Here is a 19,746-nt window from a genome sequence, read left to right as displayed (position 1 = left end):
TGAGAATATCTAGGCTCATCCATTCTACCAAACCCACCCAAGCTTCTCCACCGACATGACAAGCCAGGTCCTGCTAGTTTCTTTGGCTACAACCAGGAAAACTGAGGCGGTACATTATTTAGAGACGTCATGTCCCTATTAAAGAACATACTTGGGATTAATGAACTATTTTCTTCGCTCTAAATTAGTTGACGCAGGTATTTCTAAAATAAGACCTATCGACAGTAAAACACGTCTAAATACGTGTATCTACATCTAATCTAACCAAATCTGGCTCAACTAATCTAGAATGGAAGTGTTATTTTTTTGACTACATGCATGATTCATATCATCATCAAGGTTTTTAAATAGCTGATTGTGCATGCCGCACGATAGAACGGAAGTGTTCATGAACGGGAGTAATGCATAGGTAGGATCACACACTGTATTAGCTAACTTTGCGAGAACCCGTGATGGCACCAATGTTTGGTTGGTCTGCCGATGGATTGTGTTAATCCTCAATGAAAATTCCATTTGCTCAAGATCTAGACATGATTAGCAAACCAGTTGCTCGAGATGTTGACATGATTCCCGAACCAATTTATCAAGAATTGTTCTCATTCCCTCGGACAATAACATGAAAACAAACACATTCGATTCTTATAAAATATGTAAGATTGTTCCGTATATGCTATCTAAATCCATATGCAGACTCATATCAGAAGAATAAAGTAGTCTTTTGCCCAAAAAGCAATTTTCAGAGGGGACAAAAGTATTAATTCGAAATACTCATGTTTGAGACAATACTGATCGACTAAAATTGACTTGCGTCGCATCAACTCATGTATTCTTTTCGTCAACAGTTGAGATACATAGCCTATACAGTATACACCGTGCTAGGTTCAATAGCGAGTAACGACACACTGGCACGCACAAAATTAGTCATAAATATACTAAGTTAAAATACTGCAATCCTCACACCTTACTCGAGCTCGCCGTTGGCGCTCGAACACCTGACCCTTAATTAGTTACCCAAACTCAGTACGCACCAGCTGAGGCAGGCGAAATCAGAATTCAGAAGAGAACGTAGCATCAATCCTCAAATCACAATGCACGGATAACGGATCAGCTCTTGACGCCGAGCGGCATGGGTATGCCGTCCTGGACAGCAACCACCGGCAGCAACTCTTGCTTGCAGTCCATGGGGGGCAGCAGGTTGCCCTCCTCGACGAGCACCCGCCCGACAAGACGCAGCAGCGTCTCCTCCAAGTCCTTGCCGTCGCTCCAGGGGTGCACCTCGGCTTGGAGCAGGCCAGGGTTCTCGCAGATGAGGTCCCATACAGGGAACCCCTTGCGCGGCATCATGAAGTCCTCCCTCTCCAGGCGCAGCGACGGGCAGTAGTCGCCGCGGCCGTCTCCGAGGTAGATGAACCGCTTCTTGCCGCCGTCCGCCTCAACGGAGGCGCGGATGCTGTCGAACACCTGGCCCTTGCACATGTTGGGCGGGCAGGTGCCGAGGCCGCAGCCGTGCGGGCCAGAGTGGAAGTCGTGGTGCGGCGCGATGCGGAGGCGGCCGTCGGCGTCGACGCGGCTCGGGTTGGTGTTGATCTCGGAGAAGTAGCCCCGGAGGCCGTGGTGGTCGAGGATGGTCTCGATGAAGAAGCGGTTGGCGTCGCTGAGCACCCTGAGGTCGCAGCCGAGGCCGTAGGCGGCCTTGATGGCGCTGACGACGTGCGGGTCGATGGGCGCCGCCTTGAGCACCTCGGCGACGTCGTGGAGCGTCTTGCCCCGCGCGTGCAGCTCCCCCATGACGGTGTCGATGAGGGTGTTCCACGGCATGGTGGGCAGGAGGTGGTCGAACAGCTCGGTGGCGCCGAGGCCGTCGACGACCCAGTTGTCGCTGTCGACGTCGATGATCGTCTTGTCGAAGTCGAACACCACCACGACGCCGGCCATCTTCTTGCAGCGGCGAGTACTGTGCGTGCGCGCGTGTGTCTCAAGCTGTTGCGATGAGGAGAGGGTCTGGACGCGGTGGCGGGGCTATATATAGTGCGCCTGGAACGCGGGAAGATGCCGAGCGAATATTACGAGATGCCTAAGAATAGTGGTAGGAATCGGAATTGCTTCTCCGGCGCCTTGGAGATCCGACTTGATTAGCCGCCTCTAATTCCGGAAGTCACGCGTGTAATGAATCCGTTTTGGTCTTGGGCTCCGTTTTGGTTTCGTTTGATTTGATGCCGTCGCATATGCGGGTTCGTGGCCGGGGCAATTTTATACGACCTGGTCGTACGCCCATCTTATACGACCAGATTTTTTTAGCGACACGTGGCTTCCCCGTATAACCAAAGTTTCTCTTCCCAAGCGATTCAGTTATGTCTTCTCCATCGGCGGTTGCCAAAGGCCTGGTGAGGCAAGGAGACACTAAAGGAACCGGAGCGGCCATGGCGGATCAACGTTATCTGGTGGTTGATGTTGGGGCTCGCCGCCCAGGAAGCCAGGCAGCCATAGATGCTTCATCTTCAACGACCATGCGCGGTGCCGGAATCTCAAGAAATCAGGCCACGGTTCTTAATTCCTAGTTACCTAATCCCGATTCCCACGTCAAGCACATCATTCCTGAGCCTCTGATCCCCGGGGGATAACAGCTATGCCGGTCGATCTGCCGACGAGCGTGGACGTACGCCAGTCGGTCCGCGGACAAGCGTGGCCATGTACGTCGGGGAGAAGTGCTAGCTCAGGTAGATCAGCCAACGAGCGTTTATGCCGGCGTCGGGGGAGTGCAGCGAGGGCCGGCAGATCCGCCGACGAGCTCAGGTGGTAACTGTGAATTGGGGATAAGGCACTTTGTCTGCTTTGAGATTCGTTTTTACAGCTGTCAAGCGCAGGAGTTGATCCACCGATGGGAGCCATACGACCCAGGTCGTATATGATTTGTTTCCTTCCACTACACCATAGTTGATTATTAAGACGCACAAAAAAGCGACTTAAAACCAGCAAAAGTGCCTTTAGAAATTTTTGAAGGTAGAAAAAAGTGTTGTGTGAAATAGGGTAGGGAAAATTCGTTTAAGGCATTATTGAAAAGTGCCTCTAAAAATAGATGTTTTGAGGCGCTTTTGAAAATGCTTTTAAAAATAGGTTTTTTTGAGGCACTTTGAAAACTGCCTTACATTATTTTTCCCAATTGCTAAAAAGTGCTTGGATGCTACCGGTTATACCGAGTACTCGCTTGTGGGCCGTTGGATTCGCTTTGGACGGACCGATCTCGCGCGGGTCTGGCGACCCAAACCCATCTGGACCCGGACCGTTTCCCACCTGAACCCGAACCGATCTCCACCTGGGTTTTTGTCGTTTTCTGTGTCGATTCAGAGACATCCCTTCCTCCCCCGACGATTTCTCCTCCCGTTTCTCTTCCTTTCTCTTCTCTTCGTCAAGCGATCCCAGATTCCTCTCGCGCTAGGGTTTCGGTGGCTGGTGCCGGCGATTCTGGTGGTGGAGGGATGACGCGTAAAGCACACGCCCGTTGGGAACCCCAAGTGAAAGGTGTGATGCGTACAACAGCAAGTTTCCCTCAGTAAGAAACCAAGGTTATCGAACCAGTAGGAGTCAAAGGCCACGTGAAGGTTGTTGGTGGAGGAGTGTAGTGCGGCGCAACACCAGGGATTCCGGCGCCAACGTGGAACCTGCACAACACAATCAAAATACTTTGCCCCAACTTAACTGTGAGGTTGTCAATCTCACCGGCTTGCTGTAAACAAAGGATTAAATGTATAGTGTGGAAGATGATGTTTGTTTGCAATGAGCAGCAGAGAACAATGATTGCAGTAGATTGTATTCAGATGTAAAAGAATGGACCGGGGTCCACAGTTCACTAGTGCTGTCTCTCCAATAAGAAATAGCATGTTGGGTGAACAAATTACAGTTGGGCAATTGACAAATAGAGAGGGCATAACAATGCACATACATATCATGATGACTAATATGAGATTTACTTAGGGCATTACGACAAATAACGTAGACCGCTATCCAGCATGCATCTATGCCTAAAAAGTCCACCTTCGGGTTAGCATCCGCACCCCTTCCAGTATTAAGTTGCAAACAACAGACAGTTGCATTAAGTATGGTGCGTAATGTAATCAACACAAATATCCTTAGACAAAGCATTGATGTTTTATCCCTAGTGGCAACAGCACATCCACAACCTTAGAACTTTCTGTCACTGTCCCAGATTCAATGGAGGCATGAACCCACTATCGAGCATAAATACTCCCTCTTGGAGTCACAAGCATCAACTTGGCCAGAGCCTCTACTAGCAACGGAGAGCATGCAAGATCATAAACAACACATATATGATAGATCAATAATCAACTTGACATAGTATACCATATTCATCGGATCCCAACAAACACAACATGTAGCATTACAAATAGACGATCTTGATCATGATAGGCAGCTCACAAGATATAAACATGATAGCACAAGAGGAGAAGACAACCATCTAGCTACTGCTATGGACCCATAGTCCAAGGATGAACTACTCACACATCAGTCCGGAGGCGATCATGGTGATGTAGAGTCCTCCGGGTGATGATTCCCCTCTCCGGCAGGGTGCCAGAGGCGATCTCCTGAATCCCCCGAGATGGGATTGGCGGCGGCGTCTCTGGAACTTTTCTCGTATCGTGGCTCTCGGTAATAGGGTTTTCGCGACGGAGAGTATAAGTAGGCGGAAGGGCAGAGTCGGAGGAGGCACGGGGCCCCACACCATAGGGCGGCGCGGGCCCCCCCTTGGCTGCGCGGCCTTGTGGTGTCGGCGCCCTGTGGCCCCACTTCGTATCCTCTTCGGTCTTCTGGAAGCTCCGTGGAAAAATAAGACCCTGGGCGTTTGTTTCGTCCAATTCCGAGAATATTTCCTGTGTACGATTTCTGAAACCAAAAACAGCACAAAACAGGAACTGGCGCTTCGGCATCTTGTTAATAGGTTAGTGCCGGAAAATGCATAATAATGACATAAAGTGTATATAAAACATGTGAGTATTGTCATAAAACTAGCATGGAACATAAGAAACTATAGATACGTTTGAGACGTATCAAGCATCCCCAAGCTTAGTTCCTACTCGCCCTCGAGTAGGTAAACGATAACAAGGCTAATTTCTAAAGTGACATGCTATCATAATCTTGATCAATACTATTGTAAAGCATATGAGATGAATGAAGTGATTCGAAGCAATGGTAAAGATAATTACTAAACAACTGAATCATATAGCAAAGACTTTTCATGAATAGTACTCTCAAGACAAGCATCAATAAGACTTACATAGGAGTTAACTCATAAAGCAATAGATTCTTAGTAGAAAGTTTTGAAGCAACACAAAGGAAGATATAAGTTTCAGCAGTTGCTTTCAACTTCAACGGTAATATGATGAATGCAAATAAGCAAGTATGTAGGAATCAATGCACACAGTTGACACAGGTGTTTGCTTCTAAGATAGAAAGAAGTAGGTAAACTGACTCAACATAAAGTAAAAGAATGGCCCTTCGCAGAGGGAAGCATGGATTACTATTTTTGTGCTAGAGCTTTTCATTTTGAAAACATAGAAACAATTTTGTCAATGGTAGTAATAATTCATATGTGTTATGCATAAGACATCCTATAAGTTGCAAGCCTCATGCATAGAATACCAATAGTGCTCGCACCTTGTCCTAATTAGCTTGGATTTCCATGGATTATCATTGCATAACATATGTTTCAACCAAGTGTCACAAAGGGGTACCTCTATGTCGCCTGTACAAAGGTCCGAGGAGATAGATCGCATTTGATTTCTTGTTTTTGATAGATCTCAACTAAGGACATCCATACCGGGACAACATAGAAAACAGATAATGGACTCCTCTTTAATGCATAAGCATTCAACAACAGATAATATTCTCATAAGAGATTGATGATTAATGTCCAAACTGAAACTTCCACCATGATTCATGGCTTTGGTTAGCGGCCCAATGTTCTTCTCTAACAATATGCATACTCAAACCATTTGATCATGATAAATCACCCTTACTTCAGACAAGACGAACATGCATAGCAACTCACATGATATTCAACAAAGGTGTAATAGTTGATGGCGTCCCCAGAAACATGGTTACCGCTCAACAAGCAACTTATAAGAAATAAGATACATAGGCGACATATTCTTTACCACAATAGTTTTTAAGCTATTTTCCCATGAGCTATGTATTGCAAAGACAAGGAATGAAATTTTAAAGGTAGCACTCAAGCAATTTACTTTGGAATGGCAGAGAAATACCACATAGTAGGTAGGTATGGTGGACACAAATGGCATAGGTTTTGGCTCAAGGTTTTGGATGCACGAGAAGAATTCCCTCTCAGTACAAGGCTTTGACTAGCAAGGTTGTTTGAAGCAAACACAAGTATGAACCGGTACAGCAAAACTTACATAAGAACATATTGCAAGCATTATAAGACTCTACACTGTCTTCCTTGTTGTTCAAACACTCACCAGAAAATATCTAGACTTTAGAGAGACCAATCATGCAAACCAAATTTCAACAAGCTCTATGGTAGTTCTTCATTAATAGGTGTAAAGTACATGATGCAAGAGCTTAAACATGATCTATTTGAGCAAAACAATTGCCAAGTATCAAATTATTCAAGACAATATACCAATTACCACATGAAGCATTTTCTGTTTCCAACCAAATAACAATGAACGAAGCAGTTTTCAACCTTCACCATGAACATTAAAAGTAAAGCTAAGAACACCAGTGTTCATATGAAACAGCGGAGCATGTCTCTCTCCCACACAAGGAATGCTAGGATCTGATTTATTCAAACACAAACAAAAATAAAAACATACAGATGCTCCAAGTAAAGCACATAAGATGTGATGGAATAAAAATATAGTTTCACTAGAGGTGACCTGATAAGTTGTCGATGAAGAAGGGGATGCCTTGGGCATCCCCAAGCTTAGATGTTTGAGTCTTCTTGAAATATGCAGGGATGAACCACGGGGACATCCCCAAGCTTAGACTTTTCACTCTTCTTGATCATATTGTATCATCCTCCTCTCTTGACCCTTGAAAACTTCCTCCACACCAAACTCAAAACAAACTCATTAGAGGGTTAGTGCATAATCAAAAATTCACATATTCAGAGGTGACACAATCATTCTTAACACTTCTGGACATTGCCCAAAGCTACTGAAAGTTAATGGAACAAAGAAATCCATTCAACATAGCAAAAGAGGCAATGTGAAATAAAAGGCAGAATCTGTTAAAACAGAACAGTCCGTAAAGACAAATTTTTTAGGGGCACTTAACATGCTCAGATGAAAAAGCTCTTATTTAATGAAAGTTGCGTACATATCTGAGGATCACTAATGAAAATTGGCAGATTTTTCTGAGTTACCTACAGAGAGACCTACTCAAATTCGTGACAGCAAGAAATCTGTTTCTGCGCAGTAATCCAAATCTAGTATCAACCTTACTATCAAAGACTTTACTTGGCACAACAATGCAATAAAATAAAGATAAGGAGAGGTTGCTACAGTAGTAACAACTTCCAAGACTCAAATATAAAATAAAAGTGCAGAAGTAAAATAATGGGTTGTCTCCCATAAGCGCTTTTCTTTAACGCCCTTCAGCTAGGCGCAGAAAGTGTGAATCAAGTATTATCAAGAGATGAAGCATTAACATCATAATTTGTTCTAATAATAGAATCAAAAGGTAACTTCATTCTCTTTCTAGGGAAGTGTACCATACCTTTCTTGAGAGGAAATTGATACTTAATATTCCCTTCCTTCATATCAATAATAGCACGAACAGTTCGAAGAAAAAGGTCTTCCCAAAATAATAGGACAAGATGCATTGCATTCAATATCCAAGACAACATAATCAACGGGGACAAGGTTATTGTTAACCGTAATGCGAACATTATCAATCCTCCCCAAAGGTTTCTTTATAGAATTATCAGCAAGATTAACATCCAAATAACAATTTTTCAATGGTGGAAAGTCAAGCATATCATAGAGTTTCTTAGGCATGACAGAAATACTTGCACCAAGATCACATAAAGCATTACAATCAAAATCATTGACCTTCATCTTAATGATGGGCTCCCAACCATCTTCCAACTTCCTAGGAATAGAAGTTTCAAGTTTTAATTTGTCTTCTCTAGCTTTAATGAGAGCATTTGTAATATGTTTTGTAAAGGCCAGATTTATAGCACTAGCATTAGGACTTCTAGCAAGTTTTTGCAAGAACTTTATAACTTCAGAGATATGACAATCACCAAAATCTAAACCATTATGATCTAAAGCAATGGGATCATTGTCCCCAATATTTTGAAAAATTTCAGCAGTTTTATCACAAGTGGTTTCAGCAGTTTTAGCAGTTTCAGGCAGTTTTGCACGCTTTGCATTAGGAGTAGAAACATTGCTAACACCAATTATTTTACCATTGATAGTAGAAGGTTTGGCAACATGTGAAGCATCAACATTACTAGTGGTGGTAATAGTTCAAACTTTAGCTACATTATTCTCTTTAGCAAATTTTTCTTCTTTTTCCCACCTAGCATGCAATTCAGCCATCAATCTAATATTTTCATTAATTCGAACTTGGATAGCGTTTGCTATAGTAAATGACTTAATATCTTTAGTTTCATTAGGCATAGCTTTCAATTTTAAAAGATCAACATCAGCGGCAAGACTATCAACCTTAGAAGCAAGAACATCAATTTTACCAAGCTTTTCTTCAACAGATTTGTTAAAAGCAGTTCGTGTACTAATAAATTCTTTAAGCATGACTTCAAGACCATAGGGTACACTCCTATTATTGTTGTAAGAATTACTATAAGAATTACCATAACCATTACTATTATTAGAAGGATATGGCCTATAGTTGTTACCAGAATTATTCCTATAAGCATTGTTGTTGAAATTATTATTTTTAATGAAGTTCACATCAACATGCTCTTCTTGAGCAACCAATGAAGCTAAAGGAACATTATTAGGATCAATATTAGATCTACCATTAACAATCATAGACATAATAGCATCAATCTTATCACTCAAGGAGGAGGTTTCTTCAACAGAATTTACCTTCTTACCTTGTGGAGCCCTTTCAGTGTGCCATTCAGAGTAGTTGATCATCATATTATCAAGAAGCTTTGTTGCGCCGCCTAAGGTGATGGACATAAAAGTACCTCCAGCAGCTGAATCCAATAGGTCCCGTGAAGAAAAATTCAATCCTGCATAAAAGGTTTGGATGATCATCCAAGTAGTCAGTCCATGGGTAGGGCAATTCTTTACCAAAGATTTCTTTCTTTCCCATGCTTGGGCAACATGTTCATTATCCAATTGCTTAAAATTCATTATGCTACTTCTCAAAGATATAATTTTAGCGGGAAGATAATATCTACCAATGAAAGCATCCTTATATTTAGTCCATGAATCAATACTATTCTTAGGCAAAGATAGCAACCAATCTTTAGCTCTTCCTCTTAAGGACAAAGGAAACAATTTCAGTTTTATAATGTCACCATCTACATCCTGATACTTTTGCATTTCACAAAGTTCAACAAAATTATTAAGATGGGCAGCAGCATCATCAGAACTAACACCAAAAAATTGCTCTCTCATAACAAGATTTAGTAAAGCAGGTTTAATTTCATAAAATTCTGCTGTAGCAGCAGGTGGAGCAATAGGTGTGCATAAGAAATCATTATTATTTGTGCTTGTGAAGTCACACAACTTAGTGTTCTAAGGAGTACCCATTTTAGCAGTAGTAAATAAAGCAAACTAAAATAAAGTAAATGCAAGTAACTATTTTTTTGTGTTTTTAATATAGAGAACGCAAACAAGACAGTAAATAAAGTAAAGCAAGTAACTAATTTTTTTTTGATATAGAGAAAGCAAACAAAGCAGTAAATAAATAAAGTAAAGCAAGACAATAACAAAGTAAAGAGATTGGATGTGGGAGACTCCCCTTGCAGCGTGTCTTGATCTCCCCGGCACCAGTGCCAGAAATTTAGCTTGATGACGCGTAAAGCACACGCCCGTTGGGAATGAAGGAGATATGCCCTAGAGGCAATAATAAAGTGGTTATTATTTATATCTTTATGTTTATGATAAATGTTTATATATCATGCTAGAATTGTATTAACCGAAACATTAGTACATGTGTGATATATAGACAAACAAGAAGTCCCTAGTATGCCTCTTAAACTAGCTTGTTGATTAATGGATGATTAGTTTCATAATCATGAACATTGGATGTTATTAATAACAAGGTTATGTCATTGTATGAATGATATAATGGACACACCCAATTAAGCGTAGCATAAGATCTCGTCATTAAGTTATTTGCTATAAGCTTTCGATACATAGTTACCTAGTCCTTATGACCATGAGATCATGTAAATCACTTATACCGGAAAGGTACTTTGATTACACCAAACACCACTGCGTAAATGGGTGGCTATAAAGATGGGATTAAGTATCCGGAAAGTATGAGTTGAGGCATATGGATCAACAGTGGGATTTGTCCATCCCGATGACGGATAGATATACTCTGGGCCCTCTCGGTGGAATGTCGTCTAATGTCTTGCAAGCATATGAATGAGTTCATAAGAGACCACATACCACGGCATTTAGTAAAGAGTACTTGTCAGGAGACGAGGTTGAACAAGGTATAGAGTGATACCGAAGATCAAACCTCGGACAAGTAAAATATCGCGAGACAAAGGGAATTGGTAATGTATGTGAATGGTTCATTCGATCACTAAAGTCATCGTTGAATATGTGGGAGCCATTATGGATCTCCAGATCCCGCTATTGGTTATTGGTCGGAGTGAGTACTCAACCATGTCCGCATAGTTCACGAACCGTAGGGTGACACACTTAAAGTTGGATGTTGAAATGGTAGTACTTGAATATGGAATGGAGTTCGAATATTTGTTCGGAGTCCTGGATGAGATCCCGGACATCACGAGGAGTTCCGGAATGGTCCGGAGAATAAGATTCATATATAGGATGTCATTTTATGTGAATTAAAATGTCGCGGAAGGTTCTATGGAAGGTTCTAGAAGGTTCTAGAAAAGTCCGGAAGAAACCACCAAGGAAGGTGGAGTCCACAAGGGACTCCACCTCCATGGCCGGCCAGCCCTAGGTGGGGAGGAGTCCCAAGTGGACTCCCCCTTAGGGGGCCGGCCACCCCCCACATGGGAGGTGGAAATCCCACTTTTTGGTGGGAGTCCTAGTTGGGCTAGGTTTCCCCCTCTTATGGAAGGTTTTTGGTTCGGGTCTTATTCGAAGACTTGGACACCAACCCTTGGGGATCCACCTATATAATGAGGGGCCAAGGGAGGGGGCCGGCCACCCCAAGACCACAAGCTGGCCGCCCCCCTTGAAGTGGCCGGCCACCCCTCCCAAACCCTAGCCGCCCCCCTCTCCTCCATATAGCCCGCGTAGCTTAGCGAAGCTCCGCCGGACTTCTCCACCGCCACCGACACCACGCCGTCGTGCTGTCGGATTCAAGAGGAGCTACTACTTCCGCTGCCCGCTGGAACGGGAGGTGGACGTCGTCTTCATCAACAACCGAACGTGTGACCGAGTACGGAGGTGCTGCCCGTTCGTGGCGCCGGAACCGATCGTGATCAAAATCTTCTACGCGCTTTTGCAAGCGGCAAGTGATCGTCTACCGCAGCAACAAGAGCCTCATCTTGTAGGCTTTGGAATCTCTTCAAGGGTGAGACTCGATACCCCCTCGTTGCTACCGTCTTCTAGATTGCATCTTGGCTTGGATTGCGTGTTCGCCGTAGGAAAATTTTTGTTTTCTATGCAACGTTCTCCTACAGTGGTATCAGAGCCGTGTCTATGCATAGATGGTTGCACGATTAGAACACAATGGTTTGTGGGCGTTGATGCTCTTGTTATCTTTAGTTTGAGTACTTTGCATCTTTATGGCATAGTGGGATGAAGCGGCTCGGACTAACTTTACATGACCGCGTTCATGAGACTTGTTCCTCGTTCGACATGCAACTTGTATTGCATAAGAGGCTTTGCGGGTGTCTGTCTCTCCTACTATAGTGAAGATTCAATTTACTCTTCTATTGACAACATTAGTATCACCGTTGTGGTTCATGTTCGTAGGTAGATTAGATCTCTCTCGAAAACCCTAAACCACGTAAAAATATGCAAACCAAATTAGAGACGTCTAACTTGTTTTTGCAGGGTTTGGTGATGTGATATGGCCATAATATGATGATGAATATGTATGAGATGATCATTATTGTATTGTGGCAACCGGCAGGAGCCTTATGGTTGTCTTTAAATTTCATGTTGAGTAGTATTTCAAAGTAGTTGTAATAGTTGCTACATGGAGGACAATCATGAAGACGGCGCCATTGACCTTGGACTTCTGGCCGACGATGATGGAGATCATGCCCGAAGATGATGGAGATCATATCCGTGCTTTGGAGATGAAGATCAAAGGCGCAAGAACAAAAGGGCCATATCATATCACATATGAACTGCATGTGATGTTAATCCTTTTATGCATCTTATTTTGCTTAGATCGCGACGGTAGCATTATAAGATGATCCCTCACTAAAATCTCAAGATAATAAAGTGTTCATCCTTAGTAGCACCGTTACCAAGTCTTGTCGTTTCGAAGCATCTCGTGATGATCGGGTGTGATAGATTCAATAAGTACATACAACGGGTGCAAGACAGTTTTGCACATGCGGATACTAAGGTGGCCTTGACGAGCCTAGCATGTACAGACATGGTCTCGGAACACGTGATACCGAAAGGTAGAGCATGAATCATATGGTTGATATGATGAACACTTTGAGTGTTCGCCATTGAAATCACACCTTTTCTCGTGATGATCGGGTTTAGGTGCGGTGGATTTGGTTCGTGTGATCACTAAGACAATGCGAGGGATATTGTTTTGAGTGGGAGTTCACTTAGGTTTTTAATTATGTTGAATTAAAATTTGAACTCAATTTGTCATAAACTTAGTCTAAACTATTGCAAATATATGTTGTAGAGATGGCGTCCCCAATCAATTTTAATCAGTTCCTAGAGAAAGAGAAACTTAAGAGCAACGGTAGCAACTTCACCGACTGGTTCCGTCATGTGAGGATCTTCCTCTCTGGCGGAAATCTGCAATTTGTGCTTGATGCACCGCTAGGTGACCCTCCTGCAGAAGATGAAACCGATGAAGTAAAAGCTGTTTACGCGACTCGGAAAACTCGGTACTCTCAAGTTCAGTGTGCCATCCTATGCAGTCTGGAATCCGATCTTCAAAAACGTTTTGAGCACCATGATCCTCATGAGTTGATGAATGAGCTGAAAGCTATATTCGAGACTCATGCGGCCGTGGAATGCTATGAAGCATCGAAACATTTCTTCAGCTGCATGATGGAAGAAGGCAGCTCCGTTAGTGAGCACATGCTCACCATGACCGGGCATGCGAAGAAACTCAGTGACTTGGGAATAGTGATTCCTAACAGACTGGGGATTAATCGTGTCCTTCAATCACTGCCACCAAGTTACAAGAACTTTGTGATGAACTACAATATGTAGAACATGAACAAGGAGTTACCTGAACTCTTTGGCATGCTAAAAGCTGCTGAGATTGAGATCAAGAAAGAGCACCAAGTGTTGATGGTCAACAAGACCACCAGTTTCAAGAAACAGGGCAAGTCTAAGGGAAAATTCAAGAAGGGTGGCAAGAAAACTGCCACGCCTCCTATGAAACCTAAGAACGGCCCTAAGCCTGATGCTGAGTGCTATTACTGCAAGGAGAAGGGACACTGGAAGCATAATTGCCCCAAGTATCTGGCTGATCTGAAAAGCGGCCTTGTCAAGAAGAAGAAAGAAGGTATATTTGATATACATGTTATAGATGTTCATTTCACTGGTTCTCATTCTAGTACCTGGGTATTTGATACTGGTTCGGTTGCTCATATTTGTAACTCGAAACAGGAACTAAAGAATAAACGACAACTGCTGAAAGATGAAGTGACGATGCGCGTTGGAAACGGATCCAAGGTCAATGTGATCGCAGTCGGCACACTTCCTCTACATCTACCTTCGGGATTAGTTTTAAGCCTTAATAATTGCTATTATGTACCTACGTTGAGCATGAACATTATATCTGGATCTTGTTTAATGCAAGACGGTTATTCATTCAAGTCTGAGAATAATGGTTGTTCTATTTTTATGAATAATATCTTTTATGGTCGAGCACCACAAAAGAATGGCTTATTTCTATTAGATCTCGATAGTAGTGATACGCATATACATAACATTGATGCTAAGCGAATTAAATTGAATGATAATTCTACTTATATGTGGCACTGTCGTCTTGGTCATATTGGAGTGAAACGCATGAAGAAACTCCATACTGATGGATTACTTGAATCACTTGACTTTGAGTCACTTGATAGATGCGAAGCATGTCTAATGGGAAAAATGACAAAGACTCCATTTTCTGGTATGATGGAGCGAGCTACTGACTTATTGGAAATCATACATACTGATGTGTGTGGACCAATGAGCATAGCATCGCGCGGTGGTTATCGTTATGTTCTAACCTTCACAGATGATCTGAGTAGATATGGGTATATCTATTTCATGAAACATAAATCCGAAACTTTTGAGAAGTTTAAGGAATTTCAAAGTGAAGTAGAAAATCAACGTAACAAGAAGATTAAATTTCTACGATCTGATCATGGAGGTGAATATCTGAGTTATGAGTTTGGCATGCATTTAAAGAAATGCGGAATACTTTCACAATTGACACCGCCGGGAACACCTCAACGTAACGGTGTGTCCGAACATCGTAATCGAACTCTCTTAGATATGGTTCGTTCTATGATGTCTCTTACTGATTTGCCGTTATCATTTTGGAGTTATGCATTAGAGACAGCCGCATTCACTTTAAATAGAGCACCATCAAAATCCGTAGAAACGACACCGTATGAATTATGGTTTAATAAGAAACCTAAGCTGTCGTTCCTGAAAGTTTGGGGTTGCGAAGCCTATGTAAAGAAGTTACAACCGGACAAGCTAGAACCCAAAGCGGAGAAATGCGTCTTCATAGGATACCCTAAGGAAACTATAGGGTACACTTTCTATCACAGATCCGAAGGCAAAATCTTTGTTGCTAAGAACGGAACCTTTCTTGAGAAAGAATTTCTCACTAAAGAAGTGACTGGAAGAAAAGTAGAACTCGATGAGATTGATGAATCTATACTCGTTGATCAGAGTAGCGCAGTACCGGAAGTTGTACCTGTACCGCCTACACCGGCAACAGAGGAAGCTAATGATAATGATCATGAAACTTCGAACGAGGAAACTACTGAACCTCGCTGATCGACAAGGGAACGTGCCACTCCTGATTGGTATGATCCTTGTCTAAATGTCATGATTGTGGATAACAATGATGAGGACCCTGCGACGTATGAAGAAGCGATGATGAGCCCAGATTCCAACAAATGGCAAGAAGCCATGAAATCCGAAATGGGATCCATGTATGATAACAAAGTATGGACTTTGGTAGACTTACCTGATAGCCGAAAGGCTATCGAAAATAAATGGATCTTCAAGAGAAAAACAGATGCTGATGGTAATATTACTGTATATAAAGCTCGACTTGTCGCAAAGGGTTTCCGACAAATTCAAGGAGTTGACTACGATGAGACATTCTCACCTGTAGCGAAGCTAAAATCTGTGAGGATTTTGTTAGCAATAGCTGCATTTTTCGATTATGAGATTTGGCAGATGGATGTCAAAACGGCGTTCCTTAATGGAGACATTGAGGAAGAGTTGTATATGGTACAACCCAAAGGTTTTGTTGATCCTAAAAATGCTGACAAAGTATGCAAACTTCAGCGTTCAATCTATGGACTGAAGCAAGCATCAAGAAGTTGGAACCGACGCTTTGATAAGGTGATCAAAGACTTCGGGTTTATACAGTGTCATGGAGAGGCCTGTATTTACAAGAAAGTGAGTGGGAGCTCTGTAGCATTCCTAATATTATATGTAGATGACATATTATTGATCGGGAATGATATAGAACTATTAAGCAGTGTTAAAAGTTATTTGAATAATAGTTTTTCAATGAAAGACCTTGGTGAAGCATCGTATATATTAGGCATCAAGATTTATAGAGATAGATCAAGACGCCTAATAGGGCTATCACAGAGTACATATCTGGACAAGATTCTAAAGAAGTTTAGAATGGACGAAAGTAAGAAAGGATTCTTACCTATGTTACCAGGCAAGGTATTGAGTAAGACTCAAGGACCGGCTACGGCAGAAGAAAGAGAAAGGATGAGTAATATCCCCTATGCCTCGGCAGTAGGATCTATCATGTATGCCACGCTATGTACTAGACCGGATATAGCACATGCTGTTAGTTTGACTAGCAGATATCAAAGTGATCCAGGAATGGAACACTGGACAGCGGTCAAAAATATCCTGAAGTACTTGAAAAGAACTAAGGATATGTTTCTTTGTTATGGAGGTGACCAAGAGCTCGTTGTAAACGGTTACACCGATGCAAGTTGGAACACTGATCCTGATGACTCTAAGTCACAATCTGGGTACGTGTTTATATTGAATGGTGCTGCAGTAAGCTGGGCAAGCTCGAAGCAGTGCACGGTGGCGAAGTCTTCAACAGAATCAAAGTACATAGCGGCTTGAGAGGCTTCATCAGAAGCGGTATGGATGAAGAGGTTCATTGTAGAGCTCGGTGTGGTTCCTAGTGCATTGGACCCATTAATCATTTACTGTGATAACATGGGTGCCATCGCCAATGCACAAGAGCCAAGGTCACACAAGAGGCTGAAGCATATCAAGCTGCGTTACCACTCGATTCGCGAGTACATCGAAGATGGAGAAGTAAAGATTTGCAAAGTACACACTGATCTGAATGTAGCAGATCCGTTGACTAAAGCTCTCCCTAGGGCAAAGCATGACCAACACCAGAATGCCATGGGTGTTAGGTATATTACAATGTAATCTAGATTATTGACTCTAGTGCAAGTGGGAGACTGAAGGAGATATGCCCTAGAGGCAATAATAAAGTGGTTATTATTTATATCTTTATGTTTATGATAAATGTTTATATATCATGCTAGAATTGTATTAACCGAAACATTAGTACATGTGTGATATATAGACAAACAAGAAGTCCCTAGTATGCCTCTTAAACTAGCTTGTTGATTAATGGATGATTAGTTTCATAATCATGAACATTGGATGTTATTAATAACAAGGTTATGTCATTGTATGAATGATATAATGGACACACCCAATTAAGCGTAGCATAAGATCTCGTCATTAAGTTATTTGCTATAAGCTTTCGATACATAGTTACCTAGTCCTTATGACCATGAGATCATGTAAATCACTTATACCGGAAAGGTACTTTGATTACACCAAACACCACTGCGTAAATGGGTGGCTATAAAGATGGGATTAAGTATCTGGAAAGTATGAGTTGAGGCATATGGATCAACAGTGGGATTTGTCCATCCCGATGACAGATAGATATACTCTGGGCCCTCTCGGTGGAATGTCGTCTAATGTCTTGCAAGCATATGAATGAGTTCATAAGAGACCACATACCACGGTACGAGTAAAGAGTACTTGTCAGGAGACGAGGTTGAACAAGGTATAGAGTGATACCGAAGATCAAACCTCGGACAAGTAAAATATCGCGAGACAAAGGGAATTGGTAATGTATGTGAATGGTTCATTCGATCACTAAAGTCATCGTTGAATATGTGGGAGCCATTATGGATCTCCAGATCCCGCTATTGGTTATTGGTCGGAGTGAGTACTCAACCATGTCCGCATAGTTCACGAACCGTAGGGTGACACACTTAAAGTTGGATGTTGAAATGGTAGTACTTGAATATGGAATGGAGTTCGAATATTTGTTCGGAGTCCCGGATGAGATCCCGGACATCACGAGGAGTTCCGGAATGGTCCGGAGAATAAGATTCATATATAGGATGTCATTTTATGTGAATTAAAATGTCGCGGAAGGTTCTATGGAAGGTTCTAGAAGGTTCTAGAAAAGTCCGGAAGAAACCACCAAGGAAGGTGGAGTCCACAAGGGACTCCACCTCCATGGCCGGCCAGCCCTAGGTGGGGAGGAGTCCCAAGTGGACTCCCCCTTAGGGGGCCGGCCACCCCCCACATGGGAGGTGGAAATCCCACTTTTTGGTGGGAGTCCTAGTTGGGCTAGGTTTCCCCCTCTTATGGAAGGTTTTTGGTTCGGGTCTTATTCGAAGACTTGGACACCAACCCTTGGGGATCCACCTATATAATGAGGGGCCAAGGGAGGGGGCCGGCCACCCCAAGACCACAAGCTGGCCGCCCCCCTTGAAGTGGTCGGCCACCCCTCCCAAACCCTAGCCGCCCCCCTCTCCTCCATATAGCCCGCGTAGCTTAGCGAAGCTTCGCCGGACTTCTCCACCGCCACCGACACCACGCCGTCATGCTGTCGGATTCAAGAGGAGCTACTACTTCCGCTGCCCGCTGGAACGGGAGGTGGACGTCGTCTTCATCAACAACCGAACGTGTGACCGAGTACGGAGGTGCTGCCCGTTCGTGGCGCCGGAACCGATCGTGATCAAGATCTTCTACGCGCTTTTGCAAGCGGCAAGTAATCGTCTACCGCAGCAACAAGAGCCTCATCTTGTAGGCTTTGGAATCTCTTCAAGGGTGAGACTCGATACCCCCTCGTTGCTACCGTCTTCTAGATTGCATCTTGGCTTGGATTGCGTGTTCGCCGTAGGAAAATTTTTGTTTTCTATGCAACGTTCTCCTACAGGGAACCCCAAGTGGAAGGTGTGATGCGTACAGCAGCAAGTTTCCCTCAGTAAGAAACCAAGGTTATCGAACCAGTAGGAGTCAAAGGCCACGTGAAGGTTGCTGGTGGAGGAGTGTAGTGCGGCGCAACACCAGGGATTCCGGCGCCAACGTGGAACATGCACAACACAATCAAAATACTTTGCCCCAACTTAACAGTGAGGTTGTCAATCTCACCGACTTGCTGTAAACAAAGGATTAAACGTATGGTGTGGAAAATGATGTTTGTTTGCAATGAGAAGCAGAGAACAATGATTGCAGTAGATTGTATTCAGATGTAAAAGAATGGACCGGGGTCCACAGTTCACTAGTGGTGTCTCTCCAATAAGAAATAGCATGTTGGGTGAACAAATTACAGTTGGGCAATTGACAAATAGAGAGGGCATAACAATGGACATACATATCATGATGACTAATATGAGATTTACTTAGGGCATTACGACAAATAACATAGACCGCTATCCAGCATGCATCTATGCCTAAAAAGTCCACCTTCGGGTTAGCATCCGCACCCCTTCCAGTATTAAGTTGCAAACAACAGACAATTGCATTAAGTATGGTGCGTAATGTAATCAACAAATACATCCTTAGACATAGCATTGATGTTTTATCCCTAGTGGCAACAGCACATCCACAACCTTAGGGGTTGCTGTCACTCCCCCGGATTTAATGGAGACATGAACCCACTATCGAGCATAAATACTCCCTCTTGGAGTTACAAGTTTCAACTTGGCCAGAGCCTCTACTAGCAACGGAGAGCATGCAAGATCATAAACAACACATATATGATAGATCAATAATCAACTTGACATAGTATTCCATATTCATCGGATCCCAACAAACACAACATGTAGCATTACAA

The 19,746-nt window shown here is 43.0% G+C and overlaps 1 protein-coding gene across 1 annotated transcript; it reads right to left on the bottom strand.

Annotated features, from left to right (window-relative positions):
* Positions 1-786: 786 nt before the first annotated feature.
* Positions 787-2,015, bottom strand: LOC127343628 (inorganic pyrophosphatase 2-like). The gene has a single exon (XM_051369788.2). The coding sequence runs from the start codon at positions 1,933-1,935 to the stop codon at positions 1,105-1,107; it is 831 nt and encodes a 276-aa protein (XP_051225748.1). The 5' UTR covers positions 1,936-2,015; the 3' UTR covers positions 787-1,104.
* Between the last annotated feature and the right edge of the window lie 17,731 nt (positions 2,016-19,746).

This window comes from Lolium perenne, chromosome 3, assembly GCF_019359855.2.
Source record: "Lolium perenne isolate Kyuss_39 chromosome 3, Kyuss_2.0, whole genome shotgun sequence".
NCBI classification, from domain to species: Eukaryota; Viridiplantae; Streptophyta; class Magnoliopsida; order Poales; family Poaceae; genus Lolium; species Lolium perenne.
This window is presented reverse-complemented; position numbering and strand designations above follow the sequence as displayed.